The sequence below is a fragment of the Dipodomys spectabilis genome, unplaced genomic scaffold (genome assembly GCF_019054845.1).
Source record: "Dipodomys spectabilis isolate Male_0828 unplaced genomic scaffold, ASM1905484v1 ptg000002l, whole genome shotgun sequence".
Taxonomy (NCBI): Eukaryota; Metazoa; Chordata; class Mammalia; order Rodentia; family Heteromyidae; genus Dipodomys; species Dipodomys spectabilis.
In genome coordinates this window covers 57,685,796-57,701,500 of record NW_024870679.1, presented here as the reverse complement: position 1 = coordinate 57,701,500, position 15,705 = coordinate 57,685,796, and the positions used below count along the sequence as shown (strand labels likewise).

At 38.7% G+C, this 15,705-nt stretch overlaps 1 protein-coding gene across 1 annotated transcript in view; it reads left to right on the top strand.

Moving 5' to 3' along the window:
• The window catches only part of Ndc1 (NDC1 transmembrane nucleoporin), a 49,977-nt gene that overhangs the window by 26,440 nt on the left and 7,832 nt on the right, over nt 1-15,705 (top strand). The window contains exons 11-16 of the mRNA XM_042683427.1: nt 718-873; nt 3,118-3,363; nt 3,457-3,572; nt 6,477-6,527; nt 9,074-9,137; nt 10,787-10,887. Of these exons, the coding sequence (XP_042539361.1) occupies nt 718-873; nt 3,118-3,363; nt 3,457-3,572; nt 6,477-6,527; nt 9,074-9,137; nt 10,787-10,887 (734 nt within the window). The remainder of the gene's footprint in view (nt 1-717; nt 874-3,117; nt 3,364-3,456; nt 3,573-6,476; nt 6,528-9,073; nt 9,138-10,786; nt 10,888-15,705) is intronic.

Genomic DNA, 15,705 nt, shown 5'->3' with positions numbered 1-15,705 from the left:
GAATGCTTGCCTAACATGCATAAAGCCCTAGGTTTAATTCCTCAGTATCACATACACAGAAAAAGCCATAAGTGGTGCTGTGGTTCAAGTGTGCTAACCTTGAGCAAAAGCAGCTCAGGGACACTGCCCAGTCCCTAGGTTCAAGCCCCAGGACTGGCAAAAAAAAAGTCTGATGGAGTATTTTATATGGGTTTATTTGCACGTTAAATCATTTTCCTCTTAAGTTCTAAAAGGGTGAAGTGTTGTAGGAGGTGTATAGGTCAAGAGTAAATGATTCACACACAATAAGAGGAGTGTTTTCACTACTGTTCCCAATACATAATAAAGCAGTTTATGTATGTGTGTGTGTGTATCTATATATATATGATATAAGATATATAATCTCTTGGATACAAAGGTTTTTAGAAATCAAAAGGTAGTAAGAAGGTAATTTGACAAAGGAGTGAGGGTACAGTTGTATGTTAAATAAGGGCAGATATATAAACTCTTTATTTCTTTAGAGATAAAATAGAAACCATTGGCTCTTATACACAGTCCAAAACCTCTAGTGAATGTCTGAAGCTCTTGACAGTATTAAACCATGTATATATATATTGTGTTTTCTAATATGTACATACCTACAGTAAGGTTTGTAAAGTAAACACAGTAAGATTGATAGTAATAAGAAGAAAATAGAAAAATTGTTTACATTTTAAAAACCTTACCTGGTTTTCTTAGGTGGACATCCCCACAATTGGACTGCCATTTCCAGAGAATGTTTGAATCTTTTAAATGATATGACTCAGAAACTGGTTCTGTACCAAGAAGCTGCTGCTACCAATGGGAGGCTGTCTTCATCATATCCAGTAGAACCTAAGAAACTAAATTCCTCAGGTAACTTCTAGTAAGAGAGGGTAAAAACATTTGTATCCTTTTTCTTAATAAATGACAGTGATTAATCTAAGGTTATTTACATGAGTGTGAGGTGTATACTCTTAGGCAAGATTGAGCCAACATATAGAATGTTGCATCGAATCACCAAAAAGACATGGGTATCTTTTAGACTGAAAAAATTGTGGGTTGTGATGGCATACTCTGGTGATGAATGAGGTAAAGAAGGTAAGGCAGGAAGATAATGAGTTTGTGACCAGCCTAGGCTATATAAGCCCAGGCTAAAAGACCCTGTCTTAAAAATAAGCAATGCACAAAAGGACTGCAGGTTGTAGGTGTGGCTCAGCAATAGAGGACTTCACTACTCAGTGCAAGGTCCTGAATTAAAAAAAAAAAAAAAAAAACATGAGTATTTTATCATCTTTTGGATTTTATTTACTTTTTCTTTCGTTTTTTTGGGGGTGGGGAGGCGCTGAGTTTTTTTTTTTCCCCCCAGGGTAGTGTTCTACCATTTGAGCCACAACTCCACTTCTGGCTTTTTAGTGCTTAATTGGAATGAAGAATCTTATGGACTTTCTTGTCCAGGCTGGCTTTGAACCATGATCCTTCTGAGTAGCTAGGACTACAGGTGTGACCTACTGGTACCCAGCTTGAATGTTGATAATTTCTTATAGCCAGATATTGAATCCTAGTAGAAATAATGTCCTTAGCCTTGTGCTCTAGTGTCAGGAAAGTTCCCTTGTTAATACAATAGACCATAACTTGGTAGTTTTAAGGTGATAAGTTGTTGTTTTTTTGTTTTGTTTTGTTTTTGCCAGTCCTGGGGATTGAACTCAGGGCATGGGCACTGTTTCTGAGCTTCTTTTGCTCAAGGCTAGCACTCTACCACTTGAGCCACAGCGCCCCTTCTGGCCTTTTCTGTTTATGTGGTACTGAGGAATGGAACCCAGGGCTTCATGCATGCTAGGCAAGCACTCTACCACTAAGCCACATTCCTGATCCAATTAGTTTTGTTTTCTTTTCTGAGAGAGTAAATCTAGTGTCTCATGCATATTCAAGAAGCTTTCTACCACGGAACTACATGCAAACCTAATATAAAATAATTTTTTTTTTCTTTTAGTCAGTTGTGGGGCTTGAAATCAAGGCCTAGGTGTTGTCCCTAAGCTCTTTTCCTCAAGGCTAGCACTCTACCACTTTTTTTTTTTTTTTTTTTTTTGGTTGATCATGGGGCTTGAACTCTGGGCCTGGACACTGTCTCTCAGCTCTTCAGCTCAAGGGTAGTGTTCTTCCACTTGAGCCACAGTGCCACTTCCGTTTTCTGGTGGTTAATCCGAGATGAGAGTCTCTCAGACTTTCCTGCCTGGGTTGGCTTTGAACTGCTATCCTCAGTTCTCAGCCTCCTGAGTAGCTAGGATTAAAGATGTAAGCCACGGTGCCTGGCAGTACTCTACCACTTTGAGCCATAACACAACTTCTAGTGTTTGAGTGGTTAGAGATAAGAATCTCACATCTGTAATCCTAGCTTATCTGGAGACTGAGATCTGAGGATCAAGATTCCAAGCCAGCCCAGGCTGAAAAGTTTGTGAGTCTTATCTCCAATAAACTACTCAGAAAAAGCTGGAAATGGCTCTGGGGCTCAAGTGGTTAGTCTTGAGCACTAAGAGGCTCGGGGACAGCACACAGGCCATTAAGCCCCAGGACTAGCAAAAGAAAGTAAACTAAACCAGATATCATTGGGGTCTAACTGTTGTAGAGGCTGAGTTCTAGAGGACTGAGTTTCTAAGCCAGACCAGACAAAATATCTGGAAGACTCTAGCTCCAATTTACCAGCAAAAAGCCAGACTGAAAATATGGTGGCCCAAGTGGTAAGAGTGCTATCTCTGAACAAGAAAGCTTATCTAGAGTACAAGGCCCTGAGATAAGTGTTTCATGCCCAAAATAAGTGAATTGATGAGAATTCTTTCAAAATAACTTAGAGAAACTGGCCTTGAAGATCTAGATATTCATAGGGAGGGGAAAATAAATGGAGGTACACTAATCTGGCAGAAAAAGATATTTGAAAGACCACTCATTTAGTGGTCTTTAAATTGTAGAAAAAAAGTTTAGACTTTAAACCTGTCTAAAAACAATCTACGTAGCTTTAGATGTGTTAGACAAAAGAAGTGAGACACAAGAGAAGTCGAGAACCTTCATGCTAGCATGCTTGGCCTACACCACCTCTTTAACACTGCTTCTGTTCTTTTACAGAAGAAACTGCTCTTCAGACGCCAAAACCTAGCCAGATACCTCGATCATCACTACCACCATCAGCTAAAACTGCACTATTTTCTTCAAAATTATCTACACCTGATACTTCAAGTACCTTTGGGTCTCCTTTTGGCTCTAATATGGTGAATCGAATGGCTGGGATTTTTGATGCAAACATTTGCTATGCGTCATCACAAAGTCCTCTGCTAATAAGAAGAGGGCCAAGATTATGGACTTCTGCTTCTGGTGAGGAATACTTATTTCTTAAAACTTGAAATGCCCTACTTGCTCAGGACCAGACAGCCTAAGTTCTTATCTTTTTTTTTTTTTTTTAAATAGATGAGCAAATGTCTGGATTTTCTAATCTACCTCCATGCACCTCTATTAGTGCTAATGGTAAGACAGTAAGACAACCCAATGTGATCTATTCATGGATACAGAATAAGCGTGAACAGGTAGGATAATATGATTACAGAATTTGTATTTATTGGTATCTCTGTGTGTGTGCATGTGCATGTGTGCACACGTGCTGGACCTGGAACTTGAACTCAGGGCCTGGGTGCTGTCCCTGAGATTGTTTTTCTCAAGGCTAGTGCTCTACCACTTGAGCCACAGTGCTACTTTTGGCTATTTCTGCATAGTTTGTTAGAAATAAGGGTCTCGTGGACTTTCCTGCCTGGTCTAGCTTAAAACTGTGATTCTTTGATTTCAGCCCCCTGAGTAGCTAAGATTACAGATGTGAGCCACCAGCACCCAGCTTTACTGGTATCTTTTTAGAGCATTGAGGATTTCTGAGTAATAGAGGTGGTGAATTTGATCAAAGTAAGTTATGTATATGTGTGGAAATATCACATAAAACCCCTGTATACAACTAATGTACACTAATTAAAAAAAACAAAAAAAGCCTCCAAGGCTTTTACATGAGTAAATTAGCAGGAATAAATATTTTTGGCTCTTCCTGTATAAAGTTGGTCCATATGAAATGGCTAAAATTTGACTTGGAGTTATACAATCCGCAATTTCCTATGGCTTAACCAAATATAATGCTACTTGTCTGTGAATTCCTATACTTTAAATATAGTTTTAATTTAAAACATAGTTGGTGTTTTTTTGTTGTTTTTTTTGTCCTTTTGGTACTGAGGATCACCCAGGATGTTTTATTTGCAAGGCATACACTATACACTTTGCCACTGAGTTACATCCTAGCCCTAAGACACAGCTTTAAATGCTGGAAGCATCATTCAAACAAGTGGTAGAGTTTTTGACCCACAAGTGCAAATCCCTTAGTTCAGTCCTCAGTGCAACAAAAAGAGAAAAAGCAAATGAAATAAAACCTTGGTCATATAATGTTTATGTCCTAGTGAGGAGCAATAGACCAAGCAAATGTATAAAACTATATTTCTGTGAGATATAGATTGTTAGTAATTGAGATTGTAAGACATTCTAGGTACCATTGAGAACAAAAAGATGATTTAAACTATGATAATTACATCAACTATAAGATGCATGGTGAAATATGAAAACCAGGCTTACAAGGGAAGAATTTTGATGTTTTAAACATATGGAAAAATAGATCAGGTAAGGGAAGCAAAGTGCCTGGAGGAGGGAATGCCATTTTACATGCATTTATCAGGGAAGTTTCACTGAAAAGATGGCACTCAGAGACTTAAAGGGATAATAGGGAACAGCAAAATGCAAAGATTCTGAGGAGTGAGTGTGCTTGGCCTGCATAAGGGTTACGATGTGGCTGGAGCAGAGTGAGCAAGGGAGAATGTGAACTTGGTTGGAGGTCAGAGAGGTAGCAGGTACCCAGTGCTTATTGGGCTATTTGCTGGTATAAAGACTGGCTTTTCCCTTGAGGATATGAAAAACCACTGTATAGTTTTGTGCTTAAGAATGATATGCTGAACAGTCTCACGTCTTCCATTGTTTTCTCTCAGTTTTTTCCCTCTCAAGCCCTCCCCCACAAGTTGCAAAGTTCATTTTCAATATAGTGTCTAGTGAGTATCACTGCTGCATTTGTTCACCTTTTATCCACCATTTCAGTGCACCCGCTTACCCTCCCCATAATAGATAAACTTACATACAAGACAAAAGGTACAGAAATCAAAAACAGCGACAGAGGAGAAAAAAAAGAAGCAAAATAACATAAAACCTCGTTTCCGTTTCAAAGAAATATACTCATTACTTGACTCATGTAACCCCTCTGTACATCACCTTTACAATAACAATAAAAATTAAATAATAAAGAATTGGATAATAGATACTAAATAATTTAATAATAAATTATTATTTGATTATTTTACAATGAAAGAAAAAAAGAATGATGTGCTGTAACTTAGATTTTGGAAGCTGATCTAGCAGCTTGAGACCAGGCTTTAGAGTGGAAATTCAGTCTTCAGCAGCAGTGGAATCAGAGACACCGTTAAAGCTGCTGCAGTAGGTTAATGAGGATGCTGGGATCTGGGACTAGAAGGGTTGTGATGACAGCCATAAGATGTAATAGGATACCATTTTAATGCTTATAGACAGATGTAATAGGATGCTATTATAATGTTTATAATATGCTTGTGATAAATATGAAAATGTAAACTTGAAAGCTATTGGCCTGCGGAGCTGGAACAGGATAGTTGCAGTTCAGTTAGACAATTTATTCATAATCCTGGAGAAGTAGATTGATAGAGGTGATATGGGGAGCTCTAGAATTTGATTCTACATCTGATAACCTTGAGAAACTATTGGACAACCAAGTGAAAATTCTAAGGAAGTTACATGAGCATCTGGAATGTAGGGAAATTCTGATAAAAATTCTGATCTAAAAATGTACATTTTGAAGACATCAGGGTATAGATAGTGTCTGTTTTGGAGATGTCCAAAATAACCAGCAAAAAGCTGTTCTGGAAGAACTCTCAAGTAGTAGAACAATCAGCCGAACAAACCAAGCAAGCATGAGAACCAGAGTTCAAGCCTCAGTACTAATAAAAAAGAACAAAAAAGCTACCACTTTGTGTCTTTGGGCTTTCTGTTTTGTTATTTTGCTTTTTTTCTCTGTAGGGGATTCATATAGAGCACTGAGAAAGAATAGAGTCTTCTTGGAAAATACTACCTCCTTTTATCATAGCAGGGTCTGTTAAATGTGTGTACATGGGAACAGAGTATGATTTAGGTTAGATGATCCATCTTGATTATTCAATTGATAATACAAAGGTATTACTTACATAGATTATTGTAAGTATTATTCTTTGCTAATGTGGAATTATTTCCATTTAAGTTGATATCAGAAAAACCTAGAAATGTGTGATATATTTCAATAGAATTAAGAAAGAAAATGTGTTAATTCTTTCTTTTTTCTAATTTAGATTAAGAATTTCTTGTCCAAACGGGTGCTGATAATGTATTTTTTCAGTAAGGTAAGAATTGAAATTGGAAGTAGTGGATAGGATCTTGCCTATAAATATGTCTTGATCTTGGCAGGCCATGCAGCTTTGCCTAGTTCTTTCCTGGGCCTCTGTTAGAACAGTAGTCTTCCTAGGAACAGCTCACGTCAGTGCCTTCCTGAGCCTGGACTCTTTACTTGGCCTTCTGGCAGTTTTGTGCTAAAATGTGGCTTTGATCTTTTCATCTGGCTGCTTGGATCTTTCTAAAATGAGGAATCCATGGCTTTCTGGTGCATTGTGGCTCGTTTTCCTGTTAATATCTTTATGACCAAGAGAGAGACATTCAAAAGAGATCATTGAGTTAGATGACATATTAACTTTCTAATGGACAAAAAGATTGAATTTTAGGCTGGCCTGGGCTAAATAGGTTGTTGCGGAAAGGAAAATACACACACACATACACACACACTCACACACTTTCTGACTTGCCTGTCAGCTATTTCAGCTGCCACAGGGGAGTAAATGTTAAATCCAGAAACATTCATTCCTGTTTGCTTGGCTCTAGCAAAACTTACCCATATATAAAAGAAAATAATGCCAGGCGCCAGTGGCTTATGCCTGTAACCCTAGCTAGTTAGGAGGCTGAGATCTGAGGATCTCGATTCAAAGCCAGCCTGGGCAGGAAGTCTGTGAGACTCTTTTTTTTTTATTGTGAAAATACGTACAGAGGGGTTACAATTACATGGGCAAGGGCAAGATAATGAGTACATTTCTTATCAAGCATTGTAGCCTCCTCCTTTGTTTCCCCTTCCCCTCCCATCTCCCCCCCCCCCCCACGCCCCCACCAAAGTTGTAAAGTTCGTTTTCGACATAATGACTTGTACATCTCATTGTTGCAATGGGTTCACCGGTATCCCTATTTTAAAAATTTGTTTTTTTCCCTTCCCCTCCACAAATTATACCAACATCAAATACGGTGAAAGCAGGGGTTATACTCTGTGAGACTCTTATCTCCAATAAACCACCAGAAAACTGAAAGTGGTGCTATGGCTCAAGTGGTAGAGCGCTTGCCTTGAGCTGGAGAGTTGAGGGACAGCGCCCAGGCCCAGAGTTCTCAAGCCCCACGACCAACAACAACAACAAAAAAAGAAAACATTTTTTTGTTTTTAGTTTTTAAAATCTAATCTCTCTTGTTGCAAATATTACAATATTAGCAAGTGTGCTAATTTAGCACTCAGTACATTGAAGCCTGGCAGCATTTGTTATTCACTTTTATACTTGCTTAGTTATAACTTGGTGGGAAAGATATCTGAGCAACCCTAATAGAATGTAGTATGTCATTTCAAGTTCTCGAAACGACTTTTCACACCATTGTTCAAAGGTTCTCAAAAATGCTTTTTTAAAAGACTATAGTGGAAGGGCAACTCCACTCAGATTGCAGCTACTTTTTCTAAAAATAATCTACTTTGAGTTATTAGAGTAAAATGTCTTTCACCATGAGAATGAGCATTGTCCGAAGTTTCACTTCAGTACTTGGTTTCAGGAGGGGATGAAAATGTGCCCTAGTCTTTATCTATGCTCCATGTTCTTCGATATGTATCCCTCATTTCATGCAACATTCCTGTAAGATAGGTCATTCTGTCCTTCTTTTGCAGATAAGGCAATCAGATGCTCAGGGTCAAGTAGCTAGTGTAAGGCACATAGCCAGAGGACACTGACTAAAATCTCCTTTTCTCTTGGGAGTGAGTAGCTACTTTTGTTTCTAATTTTGCTAGTAGATTTGTTGTATGATAAGGAGATGATGACAACTGGTCTTTGTTGCTGAACTCATAGTTTAACAGGATTATTATATTGTACTTAATAGGCTTCATAGAGTGCCTAACCAAAACCAGTACTTGTTTCAGTGGGCCTGTTGTTGCTCTGCATTGTCTGACTTACATTTAAAGGTGAGTGGGTTTTCTTTGGAATGGAGTTGGACAGTTGACAATTTAAGAGAAGTAATAAATATTTAGGGAGTTCTTTTATTCATTTTTTAATTTTAAAAGAACTTTTTTTCCTTTTTTTTCTTTTTGTCAGTCGTGGGGCTTGACACTGGGCCTGGGTGCTGTCCCTCAGCTCTTCAGCTCAATTAAGGCTAGCACTCTACCACTTCCTTAAAAAAACTTTTTTAACCATCCTCTTGATTGATTTCTGTACTAATTCTTTTTAAAAAATAATTTTTACTAACACTGCAGTGAGTAAAAGGTTACAGTCTCTTAAAAATATTCCAGAATCTACTATGAGAAAAGGCACTAGGAAGTAAGTATCAAAGAATAACAGCTTATGGGAGTTCATGTAGTTTTTACTTTACATGAAAAACTGGAGCACTTAGAGATTTAAAGGCTTGGTGAGGGCCATGCTGTAAGTTGATGTCAAAAATGCTATATTATAGTTAAAACACTGTGTAAGACTTATTTCAGATTTTGATTCTTGAGAGCCTCCTGTGAATCTTTTGTTATTTTACGTAATTAATAAAATGACATAGTGTAGTTTTTATTCAGGAGAACTTAAATGTTTTTTTTTGTTTTTTTTTTTTGTAGCATCCAGAGGCCTCCATTCAAGCTGTTTTTTCAGATGCCCAAATGCATATTTGGGCATTAGAAGGTAAGTAATCTCTGAACTATAACTTTTTTATTTTTTAATTTTTTTATGCCAGTCTTGGTACTTGAACTCTGGGCCTGGGTGCTATTCCTAAGCTTCTTTTGCTCAAGACTAGCACCTGAGCCATATCTCCACTTCCAGCTTTTTTGGTAGCTCATTAGAGATAGGAGTTCTCAGGACTTTCCTGCCCAGGCTGGCTTGAACTGCAATTCTCAGATCTCAATCTAATGAGTAGCTAGGATAACAGGTGTGAGCCACAGGTGCCTGGCTTGGACTTTTTTTTTTTTTTTTTTGGGTCCGGTTGTGGGGCCTGAACTCTGGGCTTGGGCGCTGTCCCTCAGCTCAAGGCTAGTGCTCTACCACTTGAGCCCCAGCACCACTTCCGGCTTTTTCTTTTTGTTTATGTGGTGCTGAGGAATTGAACCCAGGGCCTCAGGCATGCAAGGCGAGCACTCTATCACTGAGCCACCTTCCCAGCCCCCCGCCTTTTTTTTGTTGTTACCCAGTTGTGGAGCTTGAACCGAGGGCCCATGCTCTGTCCTTGAGCTTTTTTTTTTTTTTTTTTTTGTGCAAGGCTAGTACTCTACCACTTGAGCCCCAGCCTTACTTCCAGCTCTTTTGGTAATTAATTCGGGATGACTCTTAAGGATTTTCCTGCCTGGACTGTCCTTGAACCTGAGTATCTAGGATTATAGGCGTGACCCAGTTAGCATTTTTATATAGTAACCTTTTTATATCTTAAAAGAAGATCACCGTTAGATATTTAGCTTTAAAATTGCCCTCAACTCCTATTGAACCCAAGGCCTCGCACCTACTAGGAAAGAGTTCTACCACCAACCTATATATCAGCCCTAGGTGTATTTTGATTTTTGGGAAAAATATTTCTATATGAGTAGAGCCTGAATTCTTGTATATCTTTACTTCAAAAATATGCAATAGATGGATTTTAACTTACTGTTAATTTATGTTATATGAAATACGAAGATTTCATTGCTAAAGAACTGTTACATCTTATTTCTCTGTATACCAGGCTGGCCTTGAACAGGTGATGCTCCTGCTTCAGCCTTCCTAGTGCTGGGATTATAGTTGTATGCTGACATGCAGAGCTCTGTTTTATAGATACTGCTGTCTCAGTGCTGTCTCAGTGATAACCGACAGAGGCCTTTTCTGACCATCCTGTGAAAAGTGTCTACCTCATAACTTGTTTTATTCTTTTGTTTTTCTTCCTATCATAACTTAGCATAAGTATATTTGTGTGTGTGTCTGCTTGTCGGTCTTGGGGCTTGAACGCAGGGCATGGGTACATCCCTGAGCTTTTTTGCTCAAGGCTAGAGCTCTACCACTTTGAGCCACGGTTCTACTTCTGGTTTTTAGGTGATTAGTTGGAGATAAGAGTCTCGAGGACTTTTCTGCCCATGCTGGCTTTAAATTGTGATCCTTAGATCTCAGCCTCCTGTGTAGCTAGGATTACAGGTATGAGCCACCAGTGCCCAACTATAGAAATAATTTGTAACTAAAGCAGTACTAAATATCTTTTTAACACTTAACTCCCATCTTTTGTCCATTTTTGTATTGTCTCTTTCCTCTTTATAATTGTATATGGCAGATTGATTTGTCTGGTTTTGACATACTTTTTCTCTTTTCCTCTTGAGGTCTGTCTCACTTAGTAGCAGCATCATTCACAGAAGATAGATTTGGAGTTGTCCAGACTACACTACCAGCTATCCTTAATGCTTTATTGACACTGCAAGAGGTAAGTGATCTATGTTGTGCTGGGTATGGGTAGAAGTTAACTACCTTCTAGCTTTCCTATTATTCCTTATCATTCCTTATTTATCTAGTAAGCAAACATGTTGGAAGTTATAATGATACTGTTAAATTTCAGTCTGGAGGAGAGAGAACAGAAAGATAAGCTTCTAATTTGCTTATAAAGTTTTATAGAAACAAAAAAAGTACCAAACCTGTAGGATATAAATCTGATAGTAAAAACTTAAGTTAGGATATGAGAATTCTGTTTGGTGATGTAGATTTGTATTTTACACAGTTTGTAGTTACCGAAAGTGGCCTGTGATTAATTTACACAGTCATAAGTTCCCTTTTGGTCTGAGGCCAAGACGTTTGGCCAGTGGATGTCCATCCCAGCCTGGGTAGTTGTTTTTAAGTATAAGTCTTGTAGTCAGGAATTACAGAAAGGCAGAAAAATAAAATCCATGCTTTCTGGTTACAGGTAGGTTTCCTTTTCTAACTTTATGCCAAGAGACATTTTAGCACCTTATGTTATTGGTTATGTCACAGGAAAGGAACAAACACTGAGTACTTGAAGCATTTAGAAGTAGTAGTTGAGGAGTGCAATATTCTTACTATAGAAGGTATTTTGGAGGATAACAATTGGTACATCTTTTGATTTGGGGAAGCCACTTAAGATAAGAAAACATGTTCTATAGTTCCTCTCCAAGATTCAATTTATTTTACCAAGGAAAGTCTTACTCATCAAAATCAGTGATTGTATTTTTATGGCTTTTGTTTTGTAACAGAAGTATTTATTTTTTGTTTTTGTGCCAATATTAGGGCTTGAAATCAGGGGAACCCGTTCTCCCTGAGCTTTTTTGTTCAGGCTAGCACTCTACCAGTCTATGGATATTTAATTGGAGATGAGAGTCTCACAGACTTTCCTTCCCAGGCCAGCTTCAAACATGCAATCTTCAGATCTCAGCCTCCTGAGTAGCTAGGATTACATGTGTGAGCCACTACTGTCTGACTCACTTCTGGCTTTTGCTGGTTAATTGGAGATAGAGTCTCCTGGACCTTCCTATGTGGGCTGGCTTCAAAGCATGATCCTCAGATCTCAGCTTTTGTGGTTTTGAAAATGTCTCACTATGTAGATTAGACTGGCCTTGAATTTCTTATGTAGTCCAGGCTAGCCTTGGCCTCAACCTTGTAATTCTTCGCCTTAGCCTCTTCAGCACTAGGATTACAGGTAGTAGTGTACCATTATGTAGGACTGCTCTGTGTGTGTGTGTGTGTGTGTGTGTGTTTGTGTGAGAGAGACAGAGACAGACAGACAGAGGCAGAGAGACAGAGAGAGGGCTCCTGGGTCTTCAACTAGAGGCCTTGGTGCTGCCCATGAGCTTTCGCTTAGGGCTAGTGCTCTACCATTTGAGCCACATCACCACTTCCAGATTTTAAATAGTTTACCGGAAATAATAGTCTCATGACTTTCCTGCTCAGGCTGACTTTGAACTGTGACCCTCAAATCTCAGCCTCCTGAATAGCTAGGATTACAGGTGTGAGCTACTGGTGCCCTACTTGTTTGTATTCTTTGTACCTATTTTTTCATGCGTAATATGTGAGATAAATCTTTCCACAGGAGTAGTTCTATTATTTGTGCTCTTTGCCAGCTACCTTTCTTCTACTGAAATAGTTTCCTACTAATTCCCTTCTAATATTGTCTTAACTTTCTATTCTGTCTGGCAAGCATGATTTTAGCTTATCTTCTGTTCTTATAACCTGATCCTAATTCCTGTCTTGTGAAGTAAACAGAATAACACTATTTTACAGATAAGGGAGGCTCAATAATACAGTGACTTATCTCATAGCCCACACAAAAATCATATAAGTGGCAGATCTGGGGCTTGAACCTGTTGTAATTACAGGGTGTTAGCTTTGTAGTAGACTCCAGGAAAAACTGCAGATCTATATTTCCTACTTTTCCTAAACTTGTCTACTATTGTGTCCTGGTTTTTTGTTTTTGTTTGTTTTGTTTTTGTTCCTTCTACATAGGACTTGAGAGAATGAATGATCCACAGTATGCTTATGACTCAGGAAGGGAGAAACAGAACCAAGATTCCTGGCACAATACTTAACCTTTATTGTGTGTAGTGCACTTTTAGTATTTTCCATTCTCTTTCTTTAAAAAAAAAAGTCTGATTGTGTTGGATGTGGTAAGCTTATACCTGTAATCCCAGCCCTTGGGAGACTGAGGCAGTAGGAACCTGAGTTTCAGGCCAGCTTGAGCTACATAGTAAGACTCTGTGTCAACAAACTCAAAATGACAATAGTAATAATAATATGCTCATTGGAACTCACTAAAATGATTTTATAAAGATTTTACTGCCATAGAAGTATTCTACACCAAAACGACTGTATTTTTTCTTCCTCTTACTATCAGAATTCCTAGTTTATTGAAAGGAAAAGAGTGTCTGTTTGATTGTAGTTATTTATCCCTCTGGGTAGGAGGGTAAGAAATATAGATTTGTTAAAAAGTCAGGAAATAGCTCAAGTGGTAGAGTGCTTACCTAGCAAGCACAAAGCCCTGAGTTTAAACAATAGTACCATGAAAAATGGGAGGCTGGGGAGGCAGGAGGTGTAGCTCAAGTGACAGAGCTCCAGCTGGGAGTAAAAAAGTTGAATAGTGCATGACCTTGAGTTCAAGTGCCAGTACCAGTGCATGAACATGCGTGCCCCTGCGCGCGCGTACACACACACACACACACACACACACACACACACACACACACACACACACACACACACACACACACACACACACACACACACACACACACACACACACACACACACACACACACACACACACACACACACAGCGATCAGGCCTTACTTTAAAATAAAATAAAGGAGGAGTTGGGACAGAGAATGTGTTTGAAGGGCAGAGTACAAAGAGGCAAGAAGGTTTGTTTTAGGGTGCTGAGAAGATGTTATTGAGACACATAACAGGACCAGTAAGCTGATATTTAGCTTCTAAGTACTAAACCCCTCCAAAGCTGCTGGATTGCTTTATTTTTGGTTAAGTGAATTCAGACTTCTCTTCCGGTGTCTGAATTGAATGACAGTTCTGATGAAATGGGTTGATTATAATTTCCCCATACTGCCTTTTTTTTTTAAGAAAGAAGGGATCTGTTGTGACTCATGGATGTATTCCATTATATGGTTTTAGATCTAGAAGGCATACTTAATGAAGAGAGCAAATTCCAAGTATCTGTAATTTAAGGCAAGTTGCACAATATCAGCTTCTGGGAGTTACTAAGGAACAATTGAATGGCACCGTTTTGTTCTTTTGTTTTACTTCTCAGTATCAATAACATCAGTCATTTCCCTGTGAATCATTAAAGGCAAAACATGAAAGGAAAGGGAAACCATTTGCTCTTCAACTATTCAGAGGGCAAGGAGTAGAATGGTTGCTGTCTAAAGTAGTGGTTCCTACCTGCAGCCATCCGGAGACACCACAGTTATTACAAGGGATTCATGAGTCTGGACACATTATGGTCACCTGATAATTAACATGTGTCCTAACAGGCTTGCAGCTATTTCTCAGAGGTTTCTCCATGCTGAATTCATAGTAATTATTTATTTCCCTCCATCAGGGAATAAAGAAGAACTATTATTCCATGAAAATTCACAAATTAAAAATTTTTTTTATTGTGATTGATTACATAAATTTCACAAATCTCATAGTATTGTGAGACAGTGATACTTAAAGTCACAAACACATTCTAACCTTCATGAGGCAAGTTGTCATTATCATGGTCTATAAAGTTTGTGAATTCTATGAACTTTGACAATACAGCTATTTCTTCCACATTGGGTGATAGGTACATTTCTTTCCTTTTTGCTTAGTGTTAGCAGTTCCCTCTATCCCTTTTATTCCCTTCCTCCCAACGCTGCCCTTGAGTTGCTTAGTTCATTTTCATCAATGTCCTGTGCAGCTGATGGGTCCCTCTGTTGTATGTTTTCCCCTGTTTCCCTGTTTCTGTGTCCTCCTAGTTCCCCTCAGATGTGTGTATATATACCATATATATGGTCAGCAGCATGGGGTCATTTAGTAATGATATGACAAGATGAGTGGCGGTCCTTTGTTTCTCGAGTCCTGTTTACTTTGTCATAGCTCCTTACATTTTGTATTTAACATCCACATTTCAGGGAAAGCATGTGCCATTTGTCTCTTTGCTGTTGGCTTACCTCACTCAAAATGATTTTTTTCTAGTTCCATCCATTTCCCTGTGAATGCTATTATTTTGTCCTTTCTAATGGATACATAATATTCCATTGTATATAGGTAACACAATTTTTGGATCAATTCATCTGTAGTGGGGCATTTGGGTTGTTTCTCTATCTTGGCTATTGTGAACAGTGGGGCAATGAACCTGGATGTGCATGTGTCCTTGTATGTGCATGTATTCCTGTTTTTTAGGGTAGATGCCTAGGAGTGGTATGGCTGGGTCATAGGGAAGGTCTATATTTAGCTTTCTGAGGTACCTCTGGACTGCTTTCCACCAGCAGTGCAATAGGCTTCCTCTTTCTCCACATCCCCTCCAGCATTTTTCCTTGGCTAAATTTAGGATGCGAGCCATTCTGACTGGGGTAAGGTGGTATCTCAGTGTTTTTTATTTGCATTTCCTTTACAGCCAGGGATGGTGAACATTTCCTCATGTTTCTTTACCATTGTTATCTCTTCTTCTGAGAAGTCTCTCTTTAGTTCCCTTGCCCACTTAGTAATTGGTTTGTTAAGTTTGGGAGGGATTGGTTTCTTGAGTTCCCTGTATATACTAGA